At 48.8% G+C, this 20,080-nt stretch overlaps 1 protein-coding gene across 1 annotated transcript in view; it reads left to right on the forward strand.

The window, feature by feature from the left end:
• Positions 1-15,025: 15,025 nt before the first annotated feature.
• The window catches only part of DNMT1 (DNA methyltransferase 1), a 62,992-nt gene continuing 57,937 nt past the window's right edge, over positions 15,026-20,080 (forward strand). Inside the window, exon 1 of the mRNA XM_030820898.1 lies at positions 15,026-15,333. Coding sequence (XP_030676758.1) covers positions 15,050-15,333 — 284 coding nt within the window. The 5' untranslated portion in view covers positions 15,026-15,049. The remainder of the gene's footprint in view (positions 15,334-20,080) is intronic.

Here is a 20,080-nt window from a genome sequence, read left to right on the forward strand (position 1 = left end):
ATACACTCATTCCAGGCATGGGATTGGTGGGTCCTGGGCAGCAGCAGACTTGGCTTTAGCAAATGTTGCCAAATCATTTTCCAAAGTGGCTATACCATTTGAGACTTCCTCTAGCAACATAGAAGAGTTCTGGTTTTGCCAACACTTGAAAAATTTTTTTTTCATTTGTGTGTGTGCGTGTAAGGGTGATATTGTATTGAGGTTTGAGTTCGCATTTCCCTGATGACTAATGAAGTTGAGCAGCTTCCCACGTTAGCCTTGGCCATCTGGGCATCCTCTTTTGTGAAGTGCCTATTTAGCTCTTTTAGCCACTTAGTAAAAAGGTGATTTCATTAAGCTGAAGGAGTTCTGTATGTATTATAGGTATGAGTCTTTTGTCAGACGTATGTCTGTGGCTTTTCCTTTTTTTGTTTGTTTGAGATGGAGTCTTGCTCTGTCACCCAGGCTGGAGTGCAGTGGCACGATCTCGGCTCACTGCAAACTCCGCCTCCTGGGTTAAGCAATTCTCCTGCCTCAGCCTCCCAAGTAGCTGGGATTACTGGCATCCGCTACTGCGCCTGGTTAACTTTTGTATTTTTAGTAGAGGCAGGGTTTCACCATGTTGGCCAGGCTGGTCTCAAACTCTTGACATTGTGATCCACCTGCCTCAGCCTCCCAAAGTGCTGTGATTACAGGCGTGAGCCACCATGCCCGGCCATCTGTGGCTTCCTTTTTAATGACATCTTTTGATGAACCAAAACTCGTTTTCAGCTGGGCGTGGTGGCTCACACTTGTTATCCCAGCACTTTGGGAGGCCAAGGTGGAAGGGTCACTTGAGGCCAGGAGGTCGAGACCTGCCTGGGCAACATAGTAAGACCCTGTGTCGACCAAAAAAAAAAAAATTAGCCAGGTGTGGTGGTGCATACCTATAGTCCCAGCTACTACCTACTCTGGAGGCTGAGGTGAGAGGATCACTTGAGCCCAGGAGTTCAAGATTGCAGTAAGCTGTGATTGCACCACCACACTCCAACCTGGGAGACAGTGAGACCCTATCTCAAAAAAAAAAAAAAAAAAAAAAACCCAAAAACTCATTTTCATAGAGTCCAGCATATTTTCTTTTATGACTAATGTGCTTTGTGTCCTGCCAAAGAAACACTTGCCTGTCCACAAGTCACATAGATGTTCTGTGTTTTATTTCAAAAGCTTTCTTGACTTTGCATTCGTATTTAGATATGCAAGGTGTCTGAGTTGTGTGTGTGTGTGTGTGTTTTTTTTTTTTTTTTTGAGACAGGGTCTTACTCTGTCACCCAGGTGGGAGCACAGTGGTGTGATCATGGCTCATTGCAGCCTCAACCTCTTTGGGCTCAGGTGATCCTCCCACCTCAGCCTCCAGAGTAGCTGGGACTACAGGTGCCTGCCACCACGTCCAGCTAATTTTTTTTTTTTTTGAGAGGGAATTTTGCTTTTGTTGCCCAGGCTGGAGTGCAATGGCACGATCTCAGCTCACTGCAACCTCTGCCTCCCAGGTTCAAGCGATTCTCTTACCTCAGCCTCCCAAGTAGCTGGGATTACAGGCATGTGCCACCATGCCTGGCTGATTTTGTATTTTTAGTAGAGAAGGGGTTTCACCATGTTGGTCAGGCTGGTCTTGAACTCCTGACCTCAGGCGATCCACCCAGCCTAATTTTTGTATTTTTTTGTAGAGATGGAGTCTTGTCATGTTGCCCAGGCTGGTCTTGAACTCCTGGACTCAAGCAAATCCGCCTGCCTCGGCCTCCTAGATTGCTGGGATTACAGGCATGAGCCACTGCCCAGCCTGTTGGTAATTTTGATGGATATTTGTAAACTGAGCATTTAATATGGGAAGAACAGGCATCGTACCCTCTCTCATCTGTGTAGGGCTCCATAACACTTTATTGGGTGCTGACTACATCCTGGGTGCTTTGCTAGGCACTGGGCATCCGTGGGGGTATGGCTGACATAAATCTCAAAATATATGATCAACAGCTGGGGTAAAGGCTCTGAAAGAAAGGGCTTGGCTTCTAAAAGACCATGGAACAAAGACCTGAAAGGGCTAGGGGAGGTCAGGAAAGGCTCCTTGAAGGAGGTCATGGTTGAGCCACAATAGGGCGAATAATTGTAGATTATCCAAGCAGGAGAACTGGGCGTGTAGAATAGGACTTTCCAAGCTAAGGAAACAGCACATGCAGAAGCCTTGCAATACATATCTATGGCTGCATTAGCAACAAGCCTCAAACCCTAGTGGCTCAGAACAATACCCATGCATTATATCCTGTGGTTTCTGTGGGCTGGGAATTTGGGAGCAGCTCTGTTAGGGGTCTCTCATGAGGTTACAGTCAGATATCATCCATGGTCCTACCCATCTGCAGGTCCGATGGGGGCTGGAGCGCAGCTACTTCCAATGTGGCTCACTCAGCTGGCTGATAAATTGGTTTCTCTTCCTATGGGCCTCCCTGCAGGGCTGCTTGAGCATCCTTACAATATGGCGGCTGGTTTCCTGGGGAACGCAAGGTGGTGTTGTAATGCCTTTTATGATCTAGCCTTGGAAGTCACTCACCTTCTCTTGGCCACATAAGCTGGCCCTGACTATGGAAGAAGGCTTGGCAGGGCATGAATACCAAGAGACATTGAGGGCCTTCTTGGAGGCTGGCCACCACAGGTCTTAGGCAGAAAGAGGCTGGGACTGTCCATGATGTGACTCAACTGGAGTGGGTTAATAGGTGGGTGGCAGGAGCTGAAAGGACAAGACAGGGCTGGGCACTGAGCCTTGTGGGCTGCAGTGGAGAAGGTAGGGTTGGGTTTACTCTAAGAGTCCTGAGAAGCCATTCAGGGGCATTCGGTGAGGTAGGGAGGAGCTAACATGATCAGATTTGGGTTCTGATGAACTTCTTCCGTGGTGAATGGATGGTGAGGAGGCCAAGTAGCAGCCCAGAAACGAGGCTGGGCAGGCATCCAGGAGAAAGGTGAGGGTGACCTGGGCCAGGGGCCCAGGAGGAGCAGATCAGCTGACTCAAGGGCTCTTTGAAGGAAAAACCCGGAGGGCTTGGCAGCAAGCCTCTTGTGATCCCCAACAGAGAGCTGTCCGCCTGCTCAAAGGCCCCGCAAGGAGTAGGTGGCTCTACCCCGCACACGCTATGGGACTTGGGTTTCTGCAGATCTGATTCCTGGCTTGGGCAAGTCGAGCCTGGATAGAGTGCTTCTGAGGCCCTTCCGGGGTGAGGGTGGTAAAGTGTCCCCATTGTTACTGAGTGCTGCTGTTCCTGCCCAGGGCCTCTGATGGGCCTGGCACTGAGCACGGTGTCTGGGATGACTCACCTTCAGCCTTCTGACTGACCGTAGCTCAGGACACGTGGCCAGCTCTCTACCAGCCCTCATGCTCTGGGCTGCCTGGACCTCGGTTAGACTGATCTCTGGGCCTCTCTTGGCCTCCCTGGAATGTGGCCTGGGAAGCAAGGAGCTATGGCCTGGCAGATCTTTCCTTTTCATTTACATTTTTTCTTTTTGGTGGGGACAGTCTTGTTCTGTCGCCCAGGGTGGAGTGCGGTGGCATGATCTTGGCTCACTGCAACCTCTACCTCCCAGGTTCAAGCGATTCTTGTGCCTCAGCCTCCCGAGTAGCTGGAATTACAAGTGCCTGCTACCATGCCCAGCTAATTTTTGTATTTTTAGTAGAGATGAGGTTTCACCATGGTGGCCAGTATCAGATGCCTGACCTCAAGTGATCCACTTGCCTCGGCCTCGCAATGTGCTGGGATTACAGGCATGAGCCACCGTGCCCGGCCTAAATTTACTTTTTGTTTTTTAGATACGTGGTCTTACTCTGTTGCCCAGGCTAGAGTGCAATAGCATGATTACAGCTCACTGCAGCCTCAAATTCCTGTCCTTAAGCAATCCTGCCCCAGCTTCCCAAAGCGCTGGGATCACAGGCATGAGCCACCATGACTGGCCTGGCAAGTCTGTCTTGTGGCATGTTAGTGAATGTGACTTTGGAGGCTGAGAGGTGGAGGCAGAGTGAATGCCCACAAAATCTGTACCTGTTTTCTTCTAGAGGTTCCACTTCCTTCTCTCAGGTAAGGCGTGAGCCACTGTACTCGACCTTTGTTTGGTCTTTCTTTTCTCCTTTGTTTTTTTTTGAGACTGAGTCTCGCGCTTTTGCCCAGGCTGGAGTGCAGTGGCGCAATCTCACTGCAAGCTCTGCCTCCCGGGTTCACACCATTCTCCCGCCTCAGCCTTCTGAGTAGCTGGGATTACAGGTGTCTGCACCATGCCCGGCTAATTTTTTTGTATTTTTAGTAGAGACAGGGTTTCACCGTGTTAGCCAGGATAGTCTCGATTTCTTGAGCTCGTGATCCGCCCGCCTCAGCCTCCCAAAGTGCTGGGATTACAGGCGTGAGCCACCGCGCCCAGCCTTCTCCTCTCTTTTCTTTTCTCCTTCCTTTCTCTTTCTTTCTCTCTTTCTTTGTTTCTCTTTCTCTCTCTCTCTCTTTCTCTTTCTCTCTTTTTCTCTCTCTCGCTTTCTCTTTCTCTCTTTCTCTTTCTCTCTCTCTCTCTTTTTCTCTCTCTCTCTTTCGCTCTTTTGCTCTCTTTCTCTCTCTCTCTCTCGCTCTCTCTCACTCTCTCACTCTGTCTCTTTCTTGATGGAGTCTCACTCTGTTGCCCAGGCTGGAGTGAAGTGGCACAATCTCAGCTCACTACAACCTCAAACTCCTGAGTTCAAGCGATTCTCCTGCCTCAGCCTCCCATGTAGCTGGGATTACAGGTGTGAGCCACCACACTCAGCTAATTTTCATATTTTTAGCAGAGATGAGGTTTAATCATTTTGGCCAGGCTGGTCTCAAATTCTTGACCTCAAGTGATCTACCTGCCTCGGCCTCCCAAAGTGCTGGGATTACAGGCGTGAGTCACTGCGCCTGGCCCTTTGTTTGAGATTTCTTTTCTTTTTGTTTGTTTTTTCGAGACGGAGTCTCGCTCTGTCACCCAGGTTGGAGTGCAGTGGCGCGATCTCAGCTCACTGCAAGCTCCGCCTCCCGGGTTCATGCCATTCTCCTGCCTCAGCCTCTCCGAGTAGCTGGGACTACAGGCGCCCGCCACCACGCCCGGCTAATTTTTTGTATTTTTAGTAGAGACGGGGTTTCACCGTGGTCTCGATCTCCTGACCTTGTGATCCGCCTGCCTCGGCCTCCCAAAGTGCTGGGATTACAAGCGTGAGCCACCGCGCCCGGCCCCTGTTTGAGATTTCTAATGGTCAAGTGAACAAAGCAAATGACCCAGGAACTGGAGACAAAACTAGGTTTGTAACCTGATCCGGTTTGGGTTTCTGTTTGTAAAATGGAAATGACACTGTTGTTGGGGGAAAAACAACTTTACTTTTATTTATTTTGAGACAGGGTCTCACTCTGTCACCCAGGTTGGAGTGCAGTGATGTGATCTTGGCTCACTGCAACCTCCACCTCCCGGGTTCAAGCAGTTCTCCTGTCTCAGCCTCCTGAGTAGCTGGGACTACAGGTGCATGACACCATGCATGGCTAATTTTTGAGGTTTTTTTTTTTTGAGACAAAGTCTTGCTCTGTCGCCCAGGCTTGAGTGCAGTGGCACGATCTTGGCTCACTGCAACCTCCGCCTCCTGGATTCAAGCAACTCTCCTGCCTCAGCCTTCTGGGTAGCTGGGACTACAGGTGCATGCCACCATGCCCAGCTAATTTTTGTATTTTTAGTAGAGACAGGGTTTCACCATGTTGGCCACGCTGGTCTCGACTCCTGACCTCAGGTGATCTGCCTGTCTTGGCCTCGCAAAGTGCTGGGATTACAGGTGTGAGCCACCATGCCTAGCCTCATGTCCTGTATGTTAATTCAACCTATATTTGCATTCCTTTGGAGCTTGTAGTCTGTGGAGGGGTCAGCACACTAAGGCCTGAAGGCCAAATCTGGCTGACCATCTGTTTTTATAAATAAAGTTTTACTGGAACACAGTCATACCTACTCATTTACATATTGGTGATGGCTGTTTCTGCACTTTGATGATGGCAGGGTTGAGTAGTTGAGGCATAGAATGTGTGGCTCATGAAACCTGAAATATTTATCTGGTTCTTTACAGAAAACGTGTGCCAACTCCTGCTTTGTTCTTGTGGGACAGACAGATTACCACAGATAGTAAATAAGAAAATCTCAGGCTGGGCGCAGTGGCTCACACCTGTAATCCCAGCACTTTGGGAGGCGGAGGCAGGCAAATCACCTGAGGTCAGGAGTTCGAGACCAGCCTGGCCAACATCGTGAAACCCCATCTCTACTAAAAAAATACAAAAAATTAGCCAGGTGTGGTGGTGGGTGCCTGTAATCCCAGCCACTCGGGAAGCTAAGGCAGGAAAATCGTTTGAACCTGAAAGACACAGGTTGCAGTGAGCTGAGATTGCACCATTGCACTTGAGCCTGGGCGACAGAGCAAGACTCTAAGAAAGAAAGAAAAAAAAAAAAAAGAATCTTCGACAGTGGTAAATGCTACGAAAAAACAGTAATAGTAAAGCATGACTAGGTGGGTAAAGGGTTGCTTCCCAGTGGTCTGGGGAAGCCTCTGTTTTGAGGCAACGTTGAGCTGTGTGAATCTTCCAGAATGCTGATTTGGGCAGAAGTGGCAGCAAAAACAAAGGCTTTGGGGCACTTAAGAACCTGAGAGGGGCCGGGCGCGGTGGCTCATGCCTGTAATCCCAGCACTTTGGGAGGCCGAGGCGGGCGGATCTCGAGGTCAGGAGATCGAGACCATCCTGGCTAACACGGTGAAACCCCATCTCTACTAAAAATACAAAAAATTAACCGGGCGAGGTGGCCGGCGCCTGTAGTCCCAGCTACGCGGGAGGCTGAGGCAGGAGAATGGCGTGAACCCCGGGGGGGCAGAGCCTGCAGTGAGCCGAGATTGCGCCACTGCACTCCAGCCTGGGTGAAAGAGCGAGACTCCGTCTCAAAAAAAAAAAAAAAAAAAAGAACCTGAGAGGCCAGGGGCAGTGGCTCATACTTGTAATCCCAGCACTTTGGGAGGCTGAGGCAGGAGAATCGCTTGAGCCCAGGAGTTTAAGACCAGCCTGGGCAACATAGCAAGACCCTGTCTCTACCAAAAACAAAACAAAACAAAACAAGTCAGATGTGTTGTGTACCTGTAGTCCCAGCTACTTGGGAGGCTGAGGTGGGGTGATTGCTTGAGCTCAGGGGTTGGAGGCTGCAGTGAGCTGTGATTGCACCACTACACTCCAGCCTGGGTGACAGTGAGACCCTGTCTCAAAAATACAAAATTAAAATAAAGCTAGGCTGGGTGCAGTGGCTCATGCCTGTAATCCCAGCACTTTGGGAGGCCGAGGTGGGAAGATCACTTGAGGTCAGGAGTTCGAGACTAGCCTGGCTAATATGGCGAAACTCTGTCTCCACTAAAAATACAAAAATTAACCGGGTGTGGTGGTGAGTGCCTGTAATCCCAGCTACTCGGGAGGCTGATGCAGGAGAATCACTGGAACCCAGGAGGCAGAGGCTGCAGTGAGCTGAGATGACACCACTGCATTCCAGCCTGGGGAACAAGAGTGAAACTCCGTCTCAAAAAAAAAAAAAAAAAAACCACCCCAAAACTGGTGCTCAGTGACGGGAGGAATAAGACTCACCAGAACAGGACCCCATAAAAATAATAAAATGCTTAGATTTTATTTCAAGAAGAATGGGAAGTTCTGGAAGGTTTTAGTGGCAAAGAAGAGGATGGCATGTTCCAGTTTATTTTTGTAAACATTTCTCAGGGCCAGGTGTAGTGGCTCATGCCTGTAATCCCAGTGCTTTGGGAGACTAAGATGGGAGGATTGCTTGAGCCCAGGAGTTTGAGGCTGTAGTGAGCTATGATCATGTCACTGTACTCCAGCCTGTGGTGACAGTGAGACCCCAGCTGGGTTGTTGTTGTTGTTGTTTAAAAAAAGGCCGGACACATAGCTCACTCCTGTAATCCCAGCACTTTGGGAGGCTGAGGTGGGTGGATCACTTGAGGTCAGGTGTTTGAGACTAGCCTGGCCAACATGGTGAAACCCCATCTCTACTAAAAATACAAAAAATTAGCTGGACATGGTGGCTCGTTCCTGTAGTCCCAGCTACTTGGAATGCCGAGGCAAGAGAATTGCTTGAACCTGGGAGATGGAGGTAACAGTGAGCCAAGATCACGCCATTGCACTCCAGCCTGGCAACAGAGTGAGACTTCATCTCAAAAAAAAAAAAAAAAAAAAAAAGGCTGGTGCGGTGGCTTACACCTGTGATCCCAGCACTTTGAGAGGCTGAGGTGGGTATATCACAGGTCAGGAGTTGGCCTGGCTAACATGGTGAAACCTCGTATTTACTAAAAATACAAAAATTAGCTAGGCGTGGTGGCCAGTGCCTGTAATCCCAGCTAGTCGGGAGGCTGAGGCAGGAGAACTGCTTGAATCCGGGAGGCAGAGGTTGCAGTGGGCTGAGATTGTGCCACTGCACTCTAGCCTGGGTGACAGAGTAAGACTCTGTCTCTAAATAAATAAATAAATAAAATAAAGCTTTCTAGCCAAAGCATTTGGAAGGGATTCTCCAGGGCAGCTGGGAGGTCAGGGAGGAGGCTTCTAGAATGAAGTCCAGGTGAGTGATGATGGCAGTTTGGGCTGGGGTAGCAGGAGCGTGGATAAGTAGAAAGACTTGGCTTGTATTTCAGAGGAAGAACCAGCAGAGCTTGCTCATGTTTTGCATCTGAGGCAAGGAGAGGCATGAAAGGAGATGCCTGGATTTTTCGCCCAAACAACTTGGAAGCAAATTCCAACTTGCAGGGTGCCCTTAAGGCAAATCGTTTCCATATCTGAGTTTTTTCCCCCATATCTGGAAGATGGGTCAAGCCATCTCTTCCTGACAAGGTTGACAATGCTGTTACAAAGGAAATCTAGCTTAGAGGAAGTCCCCAATAAATGCAGCTGGTCTTGCGTTGAAGTCCCTGAGTAGGAGATCTGTTTATCTGTCCCCTCTTCCTATCTCCTACCCTGGCTCTAAGGTGGGTTAGGGGCCCTGTTCATGGGTTCTGACAGGTTTATGGGCCTAAGGTTCACTCTGGTGAGACTGTCTTCTGTCATTCCCTTTCTGTTCCTACCCTAGTCCAGCTTCCTTCAAGTGCTATCCCTTTCGTCTCCCATGGCCTGGACAACTGGCCATCCCTGGGGCCACTGTTTTGCCTTCAGGTTCTGGATGAAAGACAGTTGGACTCATGGTCCTTACTGCTGAGTGAATCTATGATCTTCGGTAAGTGGCCTCTGAGAGTCCTATATGATGAATATTTCAGGCCATGGCAAACAGGGTCTTGCTACCTACCTTTATGGTTAAGGATTAGATTAAATAATTCCCAGGCTGGGCAACATGAGACACCCCGTCTCTACAAAAATTTATTAAAAATTAGCCAAGCCTGGTTGTGTGTGCCCGTGGGTCCCAGCTACTTGGGAGGCTGAGATGGGAGGATTGCTTGAGCCTGGGAGGCTGAGGTTACAGTGAATGGTGATCATGCCACTGCATTCCAGCCTGGGTGACAGAGTGAGACCCTGTCACAAAATAGAAGAAGGCTGGGCACAGTAGCTCAGGCCTGTAATTACAGCACTTTGGGAGGCTGAGGCAGGAGGATCACTTGAGTTCAGGAGTTTGAGACCAGCCTGGGCAACATGGCAAAACCTCGTCTCTACAAAAATTAACCAGGCATGGTGGCACATGCCTGTATTCCTAGCTACTCGGGAGGCCGAGGCAAGATAATTGCTTGAGCCTGGGAGGTGGAGGTTGCAGTGAGCCGAGATTGCACACCATTCCATTCCAGCCTGAGAGACAGGAGTGAAACCCTGTCTCAAAAAACAAAACAAGACAAAACAGCCAGGCGCGATGGCTCACGCCTGTAATCCCAGCACTTTGGGAGGCCGAGGCGGGCAGATCACGAGGTCAGGAGTTTGAGACCAGTCTGGCCAATATAGTGAAACCCCGTCACTACTAAAAATACACAAAAAATTAGCTGGGCATGGTGGCAGGCGCCTGTAATCCCAGCTACTCAGGAGACTGAGGCAGGAGAATGGCGTGAACCTGGGAGGTGGAGCTTGCAGTGAGCCGAGATTGCGCCACTACACTCCAGCCTGGGCTACAGAGACAGACTCAGTCTCAAAAAAAAAGAAAAAACAAAAAAAACCCAAAAAGCCCCAGGCACAGTGGCTCACGCCTGTAATTGCTTGAGCTCAAGAGTTCAAGACCAGCCTAGGCAACAGAGTGAGACCCTGTCTCTATTAAAAAAAAATTGAAAAAGAAAAAAAATTATCTAAACAGCCTGGTAGACTACATAAGTGCAATTCAATATTAATCGCTGGGAATTTTAGTCTTATTATTCAGTCTTCCTGGGTCCTGCCAAGTGTGAGTAATTCATAGCAAATGGAGGGTCTGTGTGAAGGTTCACTTCTGGCCAGGATGACCCTTCCCTACCAGCTGTTGGGGGAACTGTGTGTGCGTGTATGTGTACATGCATATAAACACATTCACTTATGAATTTTATAATACAAATCTTTTGCAATATAAAAATGTAAAAATATGCCCTAATTTTAAACTCCTTTCTGGTGCTTCTTGTTGTTGAAGGTAAAGTACTTTTTAGGGCTAGGTGCCGTGGCTCATGCCTGTAATCCCAGCCCTTTGGGAGGCCAAGGTGGGTGGATCACTTGAGGTCAGGAGTTCAAGACAAACCTGGCCAACATGGCAAAACACTGTCTCTGCTAAAAATACAAAAATTAGCTGGGCATAGTGGTGCATGCCTGTAATCCCAGCTACTCGGGAGGTTGAGGGAGGAGAATCGCTTGAACCCAGGAGGCAGAGGTTACAGTGAACTGAGATTGTGCCACTGCACTCCAGCTTGGGCGACAGAGCGAGACTCTGTCAAAAAAAAAAAAAAAAAAAAAAAAAAACCAAAAAAACTTAGCCCCATTTACTAATAGCATTTTATTTACCATCTTATCAATTTTTCAGCGTACAGTTCAGTATATACACATTGTTGTGCAACAGATCTCTGGAATCATTTTGTAAAACTGAAACTCTTGAACAATAACGCCTTTTCCTCCTTCCCCCCCGTCCTTGGTAACCACTATTCTACTTTCTGTTCCTAAGATTTTGATTACTTTAGATACTTCATAAGTGGAATTGTACGGTATTTGTCTTTGTGTGATTAAGTTCTCTCACTGAGAGTAATGTTCTCAAGGTTCATTCATGTTGTAGCATATAAGAAGATATTTTTTCTTTTCTTTTTTTTTTTTTTGAGACGGAACTTCACTCTTGTCGCCCAGGCTGGTGTGCAATGGTGCAAACTTGGTTCACTGCAGCCTCCACCTCTCGGGTTCAAGCAATTCTCTTGCCTTAGCCTCCTAAGTAGCTGGGTTTACAGGTGCGTGCCACCATACTTAGCTAATTTTGTATTTTTACTTTTATATTATTTATTTATTTTGAGATGGAGTTTCCCTCTTGTTGCCCAGGCTGGAGTGCAATGGTGTAATCTTGGCTCACCACAGCCTCCACCTCCCGGGTTCAAGCAATTCTTCTGCCTCAGCCTCCGGAGTAGCTGGGATTATAGGCATGAGCCACCACATCTGGCTAATTTTGTATTTTTAGTAGAGATGGAGTTTCTCCATGTTGGTCAGGCTGGTCTCAAACTCCTGACCTCAGGTGATACTCCTGCCTTGGCTTCCCAAAGTGTTGGGAGTACAGGTGTGAGCCACTGCACCTGGCCATTTTTTCTTTTTTAAAGACTGAATTAGGCTGGGTGCAGTGGCTTACACCTGTAATCCCAGTGCTTTGGGAGGCCAAGGCCAGCAGATTGCTTGAGCTCAGGAGTTTGAGACCAACCTGGGCAACATGGAGAAATCCTGTCTCTACAAAAAATATACAAAATTAGCCCATTATGGTGGCACATACCTGTAGTCCCAGCTACTTAAGAAGCTACTACCTGAGGTGGGAGGATGCCTTGAGCCCAGGAGTTTGAGACCTGCCTGGGCAACATAGCAAGACCCCATCTCTTAGCAGCAATATGGTCTTTTTTTTTTTTTTTTCCCTATCTCTTGGCTGTTGTGACTAATGCTGCAATGAAGACGGGTATGCAAATATCTCTTTAAGATCCTCTTTTCAATTCTTTTGAATTTATATCCAGAAATGGGATTGCTGGATCATATGATAATTCTATTTTTAATTTTTTGAGGAACTTCCACGCTGTTTCTCATAGCAGCTTCACCATATTTTATTCGACTCTCAACCGTGCACAAGGGTTCCAATTTCTCCACATCTTCACCAACACTTATTATTTGACAGTGGCCATTCTAAGGGGTCTTAGGGATATTTCATTGTGGTTTTGATTTGCATTTCCCCGAAGACCAGTGATGTTGAGCATCTCTTCATATGCTTTTTTTCTATTTGCCTATCTTCTTTGGGAAAGTATATATTCAAATCATTTGCTCTTTTTGTTTGTTTTTGAGATGGAGTCTTGTTCTGTTGCTGAGGCTGGATGGAGTGCAGTGGCGCGATCTCGGCTTGCTGCAAGCTCCACCTCCCAGGTTCACACCATTCTCCTGCCTCAGCCTCCTGAGTAGCTGAGACTACAAGAGACTGCCACCACGCCTGGCTAATTTTTTGTATTTTTAGTAGAGACGGGGTTTCACCATGTTAGCCAGGATGGTCTTGATCTCCTGACCTCATGATCCGCCTGCCGCCTCAGCCTCCCAAAGTGCTGGGATCACAGGTGTGAGCCACCGCACCCAGCCCATTTGTTCATTTTTAAATAGAGTTTTTGTTGTTGCGTTGTAGAAATTTATTATTTTTAAAATTTTTATTTGAGACAGAGTTTCTCTCTTGTTGCCCAGGCTGGAGCGCAATGGTGCAATCTCGGCTCACTGCAACCTCTGCATCCTGGGTTCAAGTGATTCTCCTGACTCAGCCTTCCGAGTAGCTGGGATTACAGGCGCGCTACCATGCCCAGCAAATTTTTATATTTTGAGGAGAAACAGGGTTTCACCATGTTGGCCAGGCTGGTCTTAAACTCCTGACCTCAGGTGATCCACCCGCCTCGGCCTCTCAAAGTGCTGGGATTACAGGCGTGAGCCACCAAGACTGACTGGTAGTAATTTATTTTTTATATAATTTTTTTTCTTCTTTTTTTGGTAGAGACGAGGTTTTGCCATGTTGCTCATGCTGGTCTAAAACTACCAGGCTCAAGTGATCTGCCTGCCTGGGCCTCCCAAAGTGCAGGGATCACAAGCATGAACCACCATGCCTGGCTGTTAATTTTTCATATATTCTGGATATTAACCCTTTACCAGATAATATAGTTTGCAAACTTTTTTTTTTCCCCATTCTGTAGGTTGCCTTTTCACTGTGTTGGTCATTTCTTTTGCTGTATAGCTATCCTTAAGTTTGATGCAAACCCATTTGTCTATCTTTTGTCTTGTTGCCTGTGTTTTGCTGTCATATCCAAGAAATCATTGCCAAATCCAATGTCATGAAGGTTTTCCCCATGTTTTCTTCTGGGAGCACTATAGTTTCAGGTCTTATGTTTAAGTCTTTAATAAATTTTGTGTTTTTGTATATGGTATAAGGTAAGGGTCCAACTTCATTCTTTTGTATGTGGTTAATACAGTTTTCTCAGCACCATTTGTTAAAGACACAATCTTTCCCCCACGTTCTGGTGCTTTTAAAAAAAAAATTCTGGCCAGTTGCGGTGGCTTAGGCCTATAATCCTAGCACTTTGGGAAGCTGAGGCAAGTGGACTGCTTGAGGCTAGTAGTTCCAGACTAGCCTGGCCAACATGGTGAAACCCTGTCTCTACCACTAAAAATACAAAAATTAGCCAGGCATGGTGGAGTACGCCCGTAATGCCAGCCTACTAGGGAGGCTGAGGCATGAGAATTGCTTGAACCTGGGAGGCAGAGGTTGCAGTGAGCCAAGATCTCACCACTGCACGCCAGCCGGGGTGACAGAGTGAGACAGGGTCTTACCCTGTTGCCCAGGCAGGAGTCCAGTGGCCCAATCATGGCTCACTGCAGCCTACACTGCCAGGGCTCAAGCCATCCTCCCACCTCAGCCTCCCAAGTAGCTAGGATTACAGGTGTGTGTCACCATGCCCAGCAAATCTTTGTATTTTTTGTAGAGATGGGATATCCCTATGTTGCTCAGGCTGGTCTTGAACTCCTAACCTTAAGTGATCCTCCCACCTGGGCCTCTCAAAGCACTAGGATTACAGGCGTGAGCCACTGTGCCTGGCATGGTGCTTCTTAATTTATTCTTACTTTTTATTTTTATTTTTTTGAGACAAGGTCTTGCTCTGTCTCCCAGGCTGGAATGTAGTGGTACAATCATGGCTCACTGCAACCTCTGCCTCTCCGGTTCAAGTGATCTTCCTGCCTCAACCTCTGGAGTAGTTTGGACTACAGGCACATGCCACCACGCCTAGCTAATTTTTGTTTTTGTTTTTTTCTTTCTTTCTTTCTTTTTTTTTTTTTTTTTTTTTTTTTTGGGGGGGGATGCTGTTTCTCTATGTTACCTAGGCTGGTCTAAAACTCCTGGGCTCAAGCGATCCTCCCACCCTGGCCTCCCAAAGTGCTGGGATGACAGGCGTGAACCACGTGGTGCTTAAAAAAGGGAACAAAAAACCCCACACACACTGTGTATAGAAGTGGCACGGGCCTCTATACACTGTGAGATTCTTGGTACTAGCTACAGATTCTGTGCATACTCAAGATTTTCTAGAGTAGGTGCAATTACCCCGTTTTACAGATGAGGACACAGAGGCTGAGCCCTAGTGACCCACCCAAGGTCGTATAGCCAGCAAATAGATGGAGGTTGGATTGGAACTGAGGACTTCACTCAAGGGCTCTCACAAGCCCTTGGGGGCTTCTCGCTGCTTTATCCCCATCACACCTGAAAGAATGAATGAATGAATGCCTCGGGCACCGTGCCCACCTCCCAGCAAACCGTGGAGCTTGGACGAGCCCACTGCTCCGCGCGGGGGTGTGTGCCCGCCTTGCGCATGCGTGTTCCCTGGGCATGGCCGGTTCCGTTCCATCTTTCTGCACAGGGTATCGCCTCTCTCCGTTTGGTACATCCCCTCCTCCCCCACACCCGGACTGGGGTGGTAGACGCCGCCTCCCCTCATCGCCCCTCCCCATCGGTTTCCGCGCGAAAAGCCGGGGCGCCTGCGCTGCCCGCCGCTGCGTCTGCTGAAGCCTCCGAGATGCCGGCGCGTACCGCCCCAGCCCGGGTGCCCACACTGGCCGTCCCGGCCATCTCGCTGCCCGACGATGTCCGCAGGCGGTAGGTACCATGGGGGAGGACGCGGACTCGGGGGTCCAGGCAGGGAGCTGGGTGGGGGGTCGCTTCCCCTTGGGGTGGCCGGTGGCCGCTGCTGACAGACGGGCGCGCATGCGTGGGGTGGTGCGGCGCGCAGCGGCAGTTGGCGCGGGCAGGGTGGCACTTCCGGTCGCGCGTGCCCGGGCTGTTTGGCGCCAAAATGGGCCGTGGATTCCTCCGTAGCTCCCTGGTGGCTAGAAACTAGGCGGGGTGGGGGTTCTCTTTTGATCCCCAAATACAGCAAGCTTTGGGTTCGTCTCCGGGGTCCCCTTCTCCAAGCAGCGGTGGGCCGGGCTCCTGCCTCCAGCTTGGTCGCACAGGAAGTGGGCAGCCCGCGGCCAACGGACACCCTTCGGGCACCGGCACTTCGGCCTCCACTTCCGGTGTCCGGCCCGGTCCCCAGGGGCGCTTCTGTGGTGGGGGGTCCCTCAGTGCCTTTCCCCCAAAGCTGTGCATCCCGATGGCGGCCTCCAGAGACGGATGTCACCCGTCGGGGCCTGGGCTGGGCTGGCTCATGTTTGAGAGCCCAGCCTTCCTTGGGGGGAACTCATTCTGTCACTTGGGACTGTGTGGTTCTTGCTCCTTGGGAAAGTCCATGTTTTGGCAGGAACTTTAACCGTGCATTGCAGCGCAGGGCCCAGGAAACGTGAAGGCTGCATGGTTGGTCTTTTCCTGTAAATCTGTGTCTGTGAGCCCTGGGCATCAGGGAAGTCTTGCTAATGAGAACTGGCTACACTTTCGTGTGTGTTTGTGTGTGTTCATGGGTGTGTTCTTTAGTGTGTGTGTCTAATGTTGGAGGCCCTGGCTTTAGCAGTTCATGCCTCTGTCCAACTTCCGTGCACAAGGATCAGTGGGAGCACTGGTCCCAGCCCCTTGTTCATGAACGCCATCAGTTCATTCCTGAAAATTTGTTCAAGTGAGGTGTGCATGAGTCATAGGAACCCTCACCAGGCGTGGACACTTCCAGCTGGATTTGTGAAAGCACTCTTTGCCATTTTTCTATTTCCTTGGGCTTGTTAAATGACCTGGTTGGGCCAGTCCAGTTCTGATTTGGGTCTTTGGGGAGGGATGGATATTTGGTTCAACACCCCCCTTTTTCTTTTCTTTCTTTTTTTGAAGGCTGGGTGCTGTGGCTTACGCCTGTAATCCCAGCAATTTGGGAGGCAGTGGCGGACGAATCTCTTGAGCCAGGAGTTTGAGACCAGCCTGGGCAACAGGGCAAAACCCCATCTCTACTAAAAATACAAAAATTAGCCAGGAGTAGTGCTGTGCGCCTCTGGTCCCAACTACTCAACAGACTAAGGTGGGAGTATCACTTGAGCCCCAGAGGTTGAGGCTGTATGTAGCGAGCCGAGATCACGCTACTGCACTCCAGCCTGGGTGACAGTGAGACACTGTCTCAAAAAAAGAAACACTTTTTATTTTTAGAGATGGGTCTCACTCTGTTGTCCAGGCTGGAGTGCCCTGGCACAATTATAACTCATTGTAGCCTTGAACTCCTGGGCTCAAGGGATCCTCAGCCTCCTGAGAAGCTGGGACCACAGGTGCCCACCACCATGCCCAGCTGACTTTCTTAGTTTTTGTTTCTGTATACGTGAGGTTTCACCATATTGCCCAGGCTGGTCTTAAACCCCTGCCCTCAAGCAGTCCTCCTGCCTATGTGTCCCAAAGGTTAGGATTACAAGTATGAGCCATCATGCCTTAACTACTACTTTGTCGTTTTTTTTTTTGTTTTTTTTTTTTTTTTTTTCGAGATGGAGTTTCGTTCTTTCACCCAGGCTGGAATGCAGTGGCGTGATCTTGGCTCACTGCAACCTCTACTTCCGGGGTTCAAGTGATTCTCCTGCCTCAGCCTCCCAAGTAGCTGGGATTACAGGTGCATATCACCACGCCTGGCTAATTTTTGTGTTTTCAGTAGAGTCGGGGTTTCTCCATGTTGGCCAGGCTGGTCTTGAACACTTGACCTCAAGTGATCCACCTGCCTCAGCCTCCCAAAGTGCTGGGATTATAGTCAAACCACTTCTTAACCAGTTAGTGGGTATATATCTTCTTGAATCATCTGTGCCAGTATCCTCCCAAAATAAAACTTGATTTAAAATGGAATGGAAGTGAAATTATGAAAGTGCCTGGCTTCATGATGTTACACCCAATTCAGAGAAGTTTGGACCCGGCCTTCCTTTTTTATTCCTTTTTTTTTATTTTATAGAGACGGGGTCTTGCCATGTTGCTCAGGCTGGTCTTCGATTCCTGGCCTCAAGTGATCCTCCTGCCTCAGCTTCCCAAGGTGTTGGGATTACGGGTGTGAGCCACCATGCCCAGCCTGCCCAGCCTTCTTGAAAACATGGCCTCCACTGGCTCCATGACCTTAAACAAGCGTATGCCACCTCTATATCCATAGTCTAGGAATAATGACGTGGGTTTTCAGCTGGTATTGGGTTAAATGAGAATATGCATGGCACATAAAGGTTCACATGCTAGTGGCTAACTTAGCTTGTTTTTTTCAGTTGTTTTTTTAAGAGACAGGATCTCACTGTGTCACCCAGGCTGGAATGCAGTGGCACAATCATGGCTTACTGCAGCCTCGAACCCCTGAGCTCAAGCAGTCCTCCTGCCTTAGCCTCCTGAGTGGCTGGCACATGCCACCATGCCCAGCTAATCCTTAAAAAATTTTTTAGAAGGCTGGGCACGGTGGCTCACGTCTGTAATCCCAGCACTTTGGGAGGCCGAAATGGGCGGATCACCTGAGGTCAGGAGTTTGAGACCAGCCTGGCCAACGTGGCGAAACCCCATCTCTACTAAAAATACAAAAAAATTAGCCAGGTATGGTGGCGGGCACCTGTAATCCCAGCTACTCGGGAGGCTGTGGCAGGAGAATCGCTTGAACCTGGGAGGCGGAGGTTGCAGTGAGCCAAGATTGCACCATTGCACTCCAGCCTGGGCAACAGGAGTGAAACTCTGTCTCAGAAAAAAAAAAATTTTTTTTTAGAGATGAGGGTCTTGCTTTGTTGCCCAGGCTGGTCTTGAACTCCTGGGCTGAAGCAGTCCTCTGCTTTGGCCTCCCAAAGGGCTGAGATTACAGGCGTGAGCCACTGGGCCCAGCCATTATTCCTCAAGAGTTCTTAAAAGTGGATGCTGTAGGAGTTAACTGCCAGGAAGCAGGAATTCCTGCCAAGGTCCGCTGCTTGCCAAAGCCTTTCCCTTCAACTGGGGTTGCCACTGGCTCAGGGGCCCTGTTGGCCCTGTGCAAATATTTTGTTTGGCTGAATTGGAATCCCATTAGGTGAGCCTTACAATCCACCATTGACCCTGGGTTCCACATTTCTTTAAACTCAGATTGCTTCACTGTAGGCATTGGAGTTTTGGAGGACTGCTTTTGACCATGTGGTAGACATTGAAATTGTAGTTTACATGACTCCACAGATTTTTTTTTTTTACATTTTGAAAATATTTCATTAAATGAAAAATAAACAAACATGGCATCCAACAGTACCTGAAACTTAGATTTTTTTTTTTTTTTAATTGAGGCAGGGTCTTGCTCAGTGGCCCAGGCTGCAGTGCAATGGTGTGATCCCAGCTCACTGCAGCCTCCACCTCCTGAGCTTAAGCAATTCTCCTGTCTCAGCTTCCCAAGTAGCTGGGATTACAGGTGTGCACCACCACGCCCAGCTAATTTTTTTTTTTTTCCCCCTCGAGGCTGAGTCTTGCTCTGTCGCCCAGGCTGGAGTGCAGTGGCCATGATCTCGGCTCACTGCAACCTCCGCCTCCCGTGTTCAAGCAATTCTCCTACTTCAGTGTCCCGAGTAGCTGGGATTACAGGCACCCGCCACCAAGCCCAAGTAATTTTTGTATTTTTGTTAGAGACTGGGTTTTGCCATGTTGACCAGGCTGGTTCAAACTCTTGACCTCAAGTGATCCACTTGCCTTAGCCTCCCAAAATGCTGGGATTACAGGTATGATGGTGTCCAGCTGGTTCATTGTTTTTATTTTATTTTATTTTTGAGACAGAGTCTCATGCTGTCGCCCAGGCTGGAGTGCAGTGGTGCGAACTTGGCTCACTGCAACCTCCACCTCCTGGGTTCAAGCGATTCTCCTGCCTTAGCCTCCTGAGTAGCTGGGATTACAGGCATGTGCCACCACGCCTGGCTAACTTTTTCTTATTTTTAGTAGAAACCAGGGTTTACTGTGTTGGCCAGGCTGGTGTTGAACTCCTGGACTCAAGTGATCCGCCTGCCTCAGCCCCACAAAGTGTTGGGATTACAGGTGTGAGCCACTGTGCCTGGCCTGTTAATTCATTCTTAAGCCTGCTCTCAGACAGCTAGGCTTGCTTCTCCACAATAAGAGTGTTGAATTTTGTCGGTGTACCCCGCATGGTGCCATTATAACACTGAAATTAGTGATTATTTCAGGGTCTGTTACCAGAGCGTGTCTGCCATATTCACTGTATCTGCATCTTGGAGCACAGTAGACTCGAATGCTTCCATGCCAGCTCTTCCCCTATACAGCCTGGATTAACACTGATGCTAGCAGCCTCCTTCGCACAACTGATTAGCTTTCGTAACTGCTACAGCTTTCTTACTGCTAGTCATTCTGTGATTGGATTAAGCTAGGTCTTGAACTCTTAACTCCAGTTCCTTGGCTACTACTGAGTACATACTGAATAAGGCAAAATTGACTTACCTCTTGTTTTGCTCCCCTGTGGTAGAATTCTAGG

Source organism: Nomascus leucogenys, chromosome 10 (genome assembly GCF_006542625.1).
Source record: "Nomascus leucogenys isolate Asia chromosome 10, Asia_NLE_v1, whole genome shotgun sequence".
Classification (NCBI taxonomy): domain Eukaryota; kingdom Metazoa; phylum Chordata; class Mammalia; order Primates; family Hylobatidae; genus Nomascus; species Nomascus leucogenys.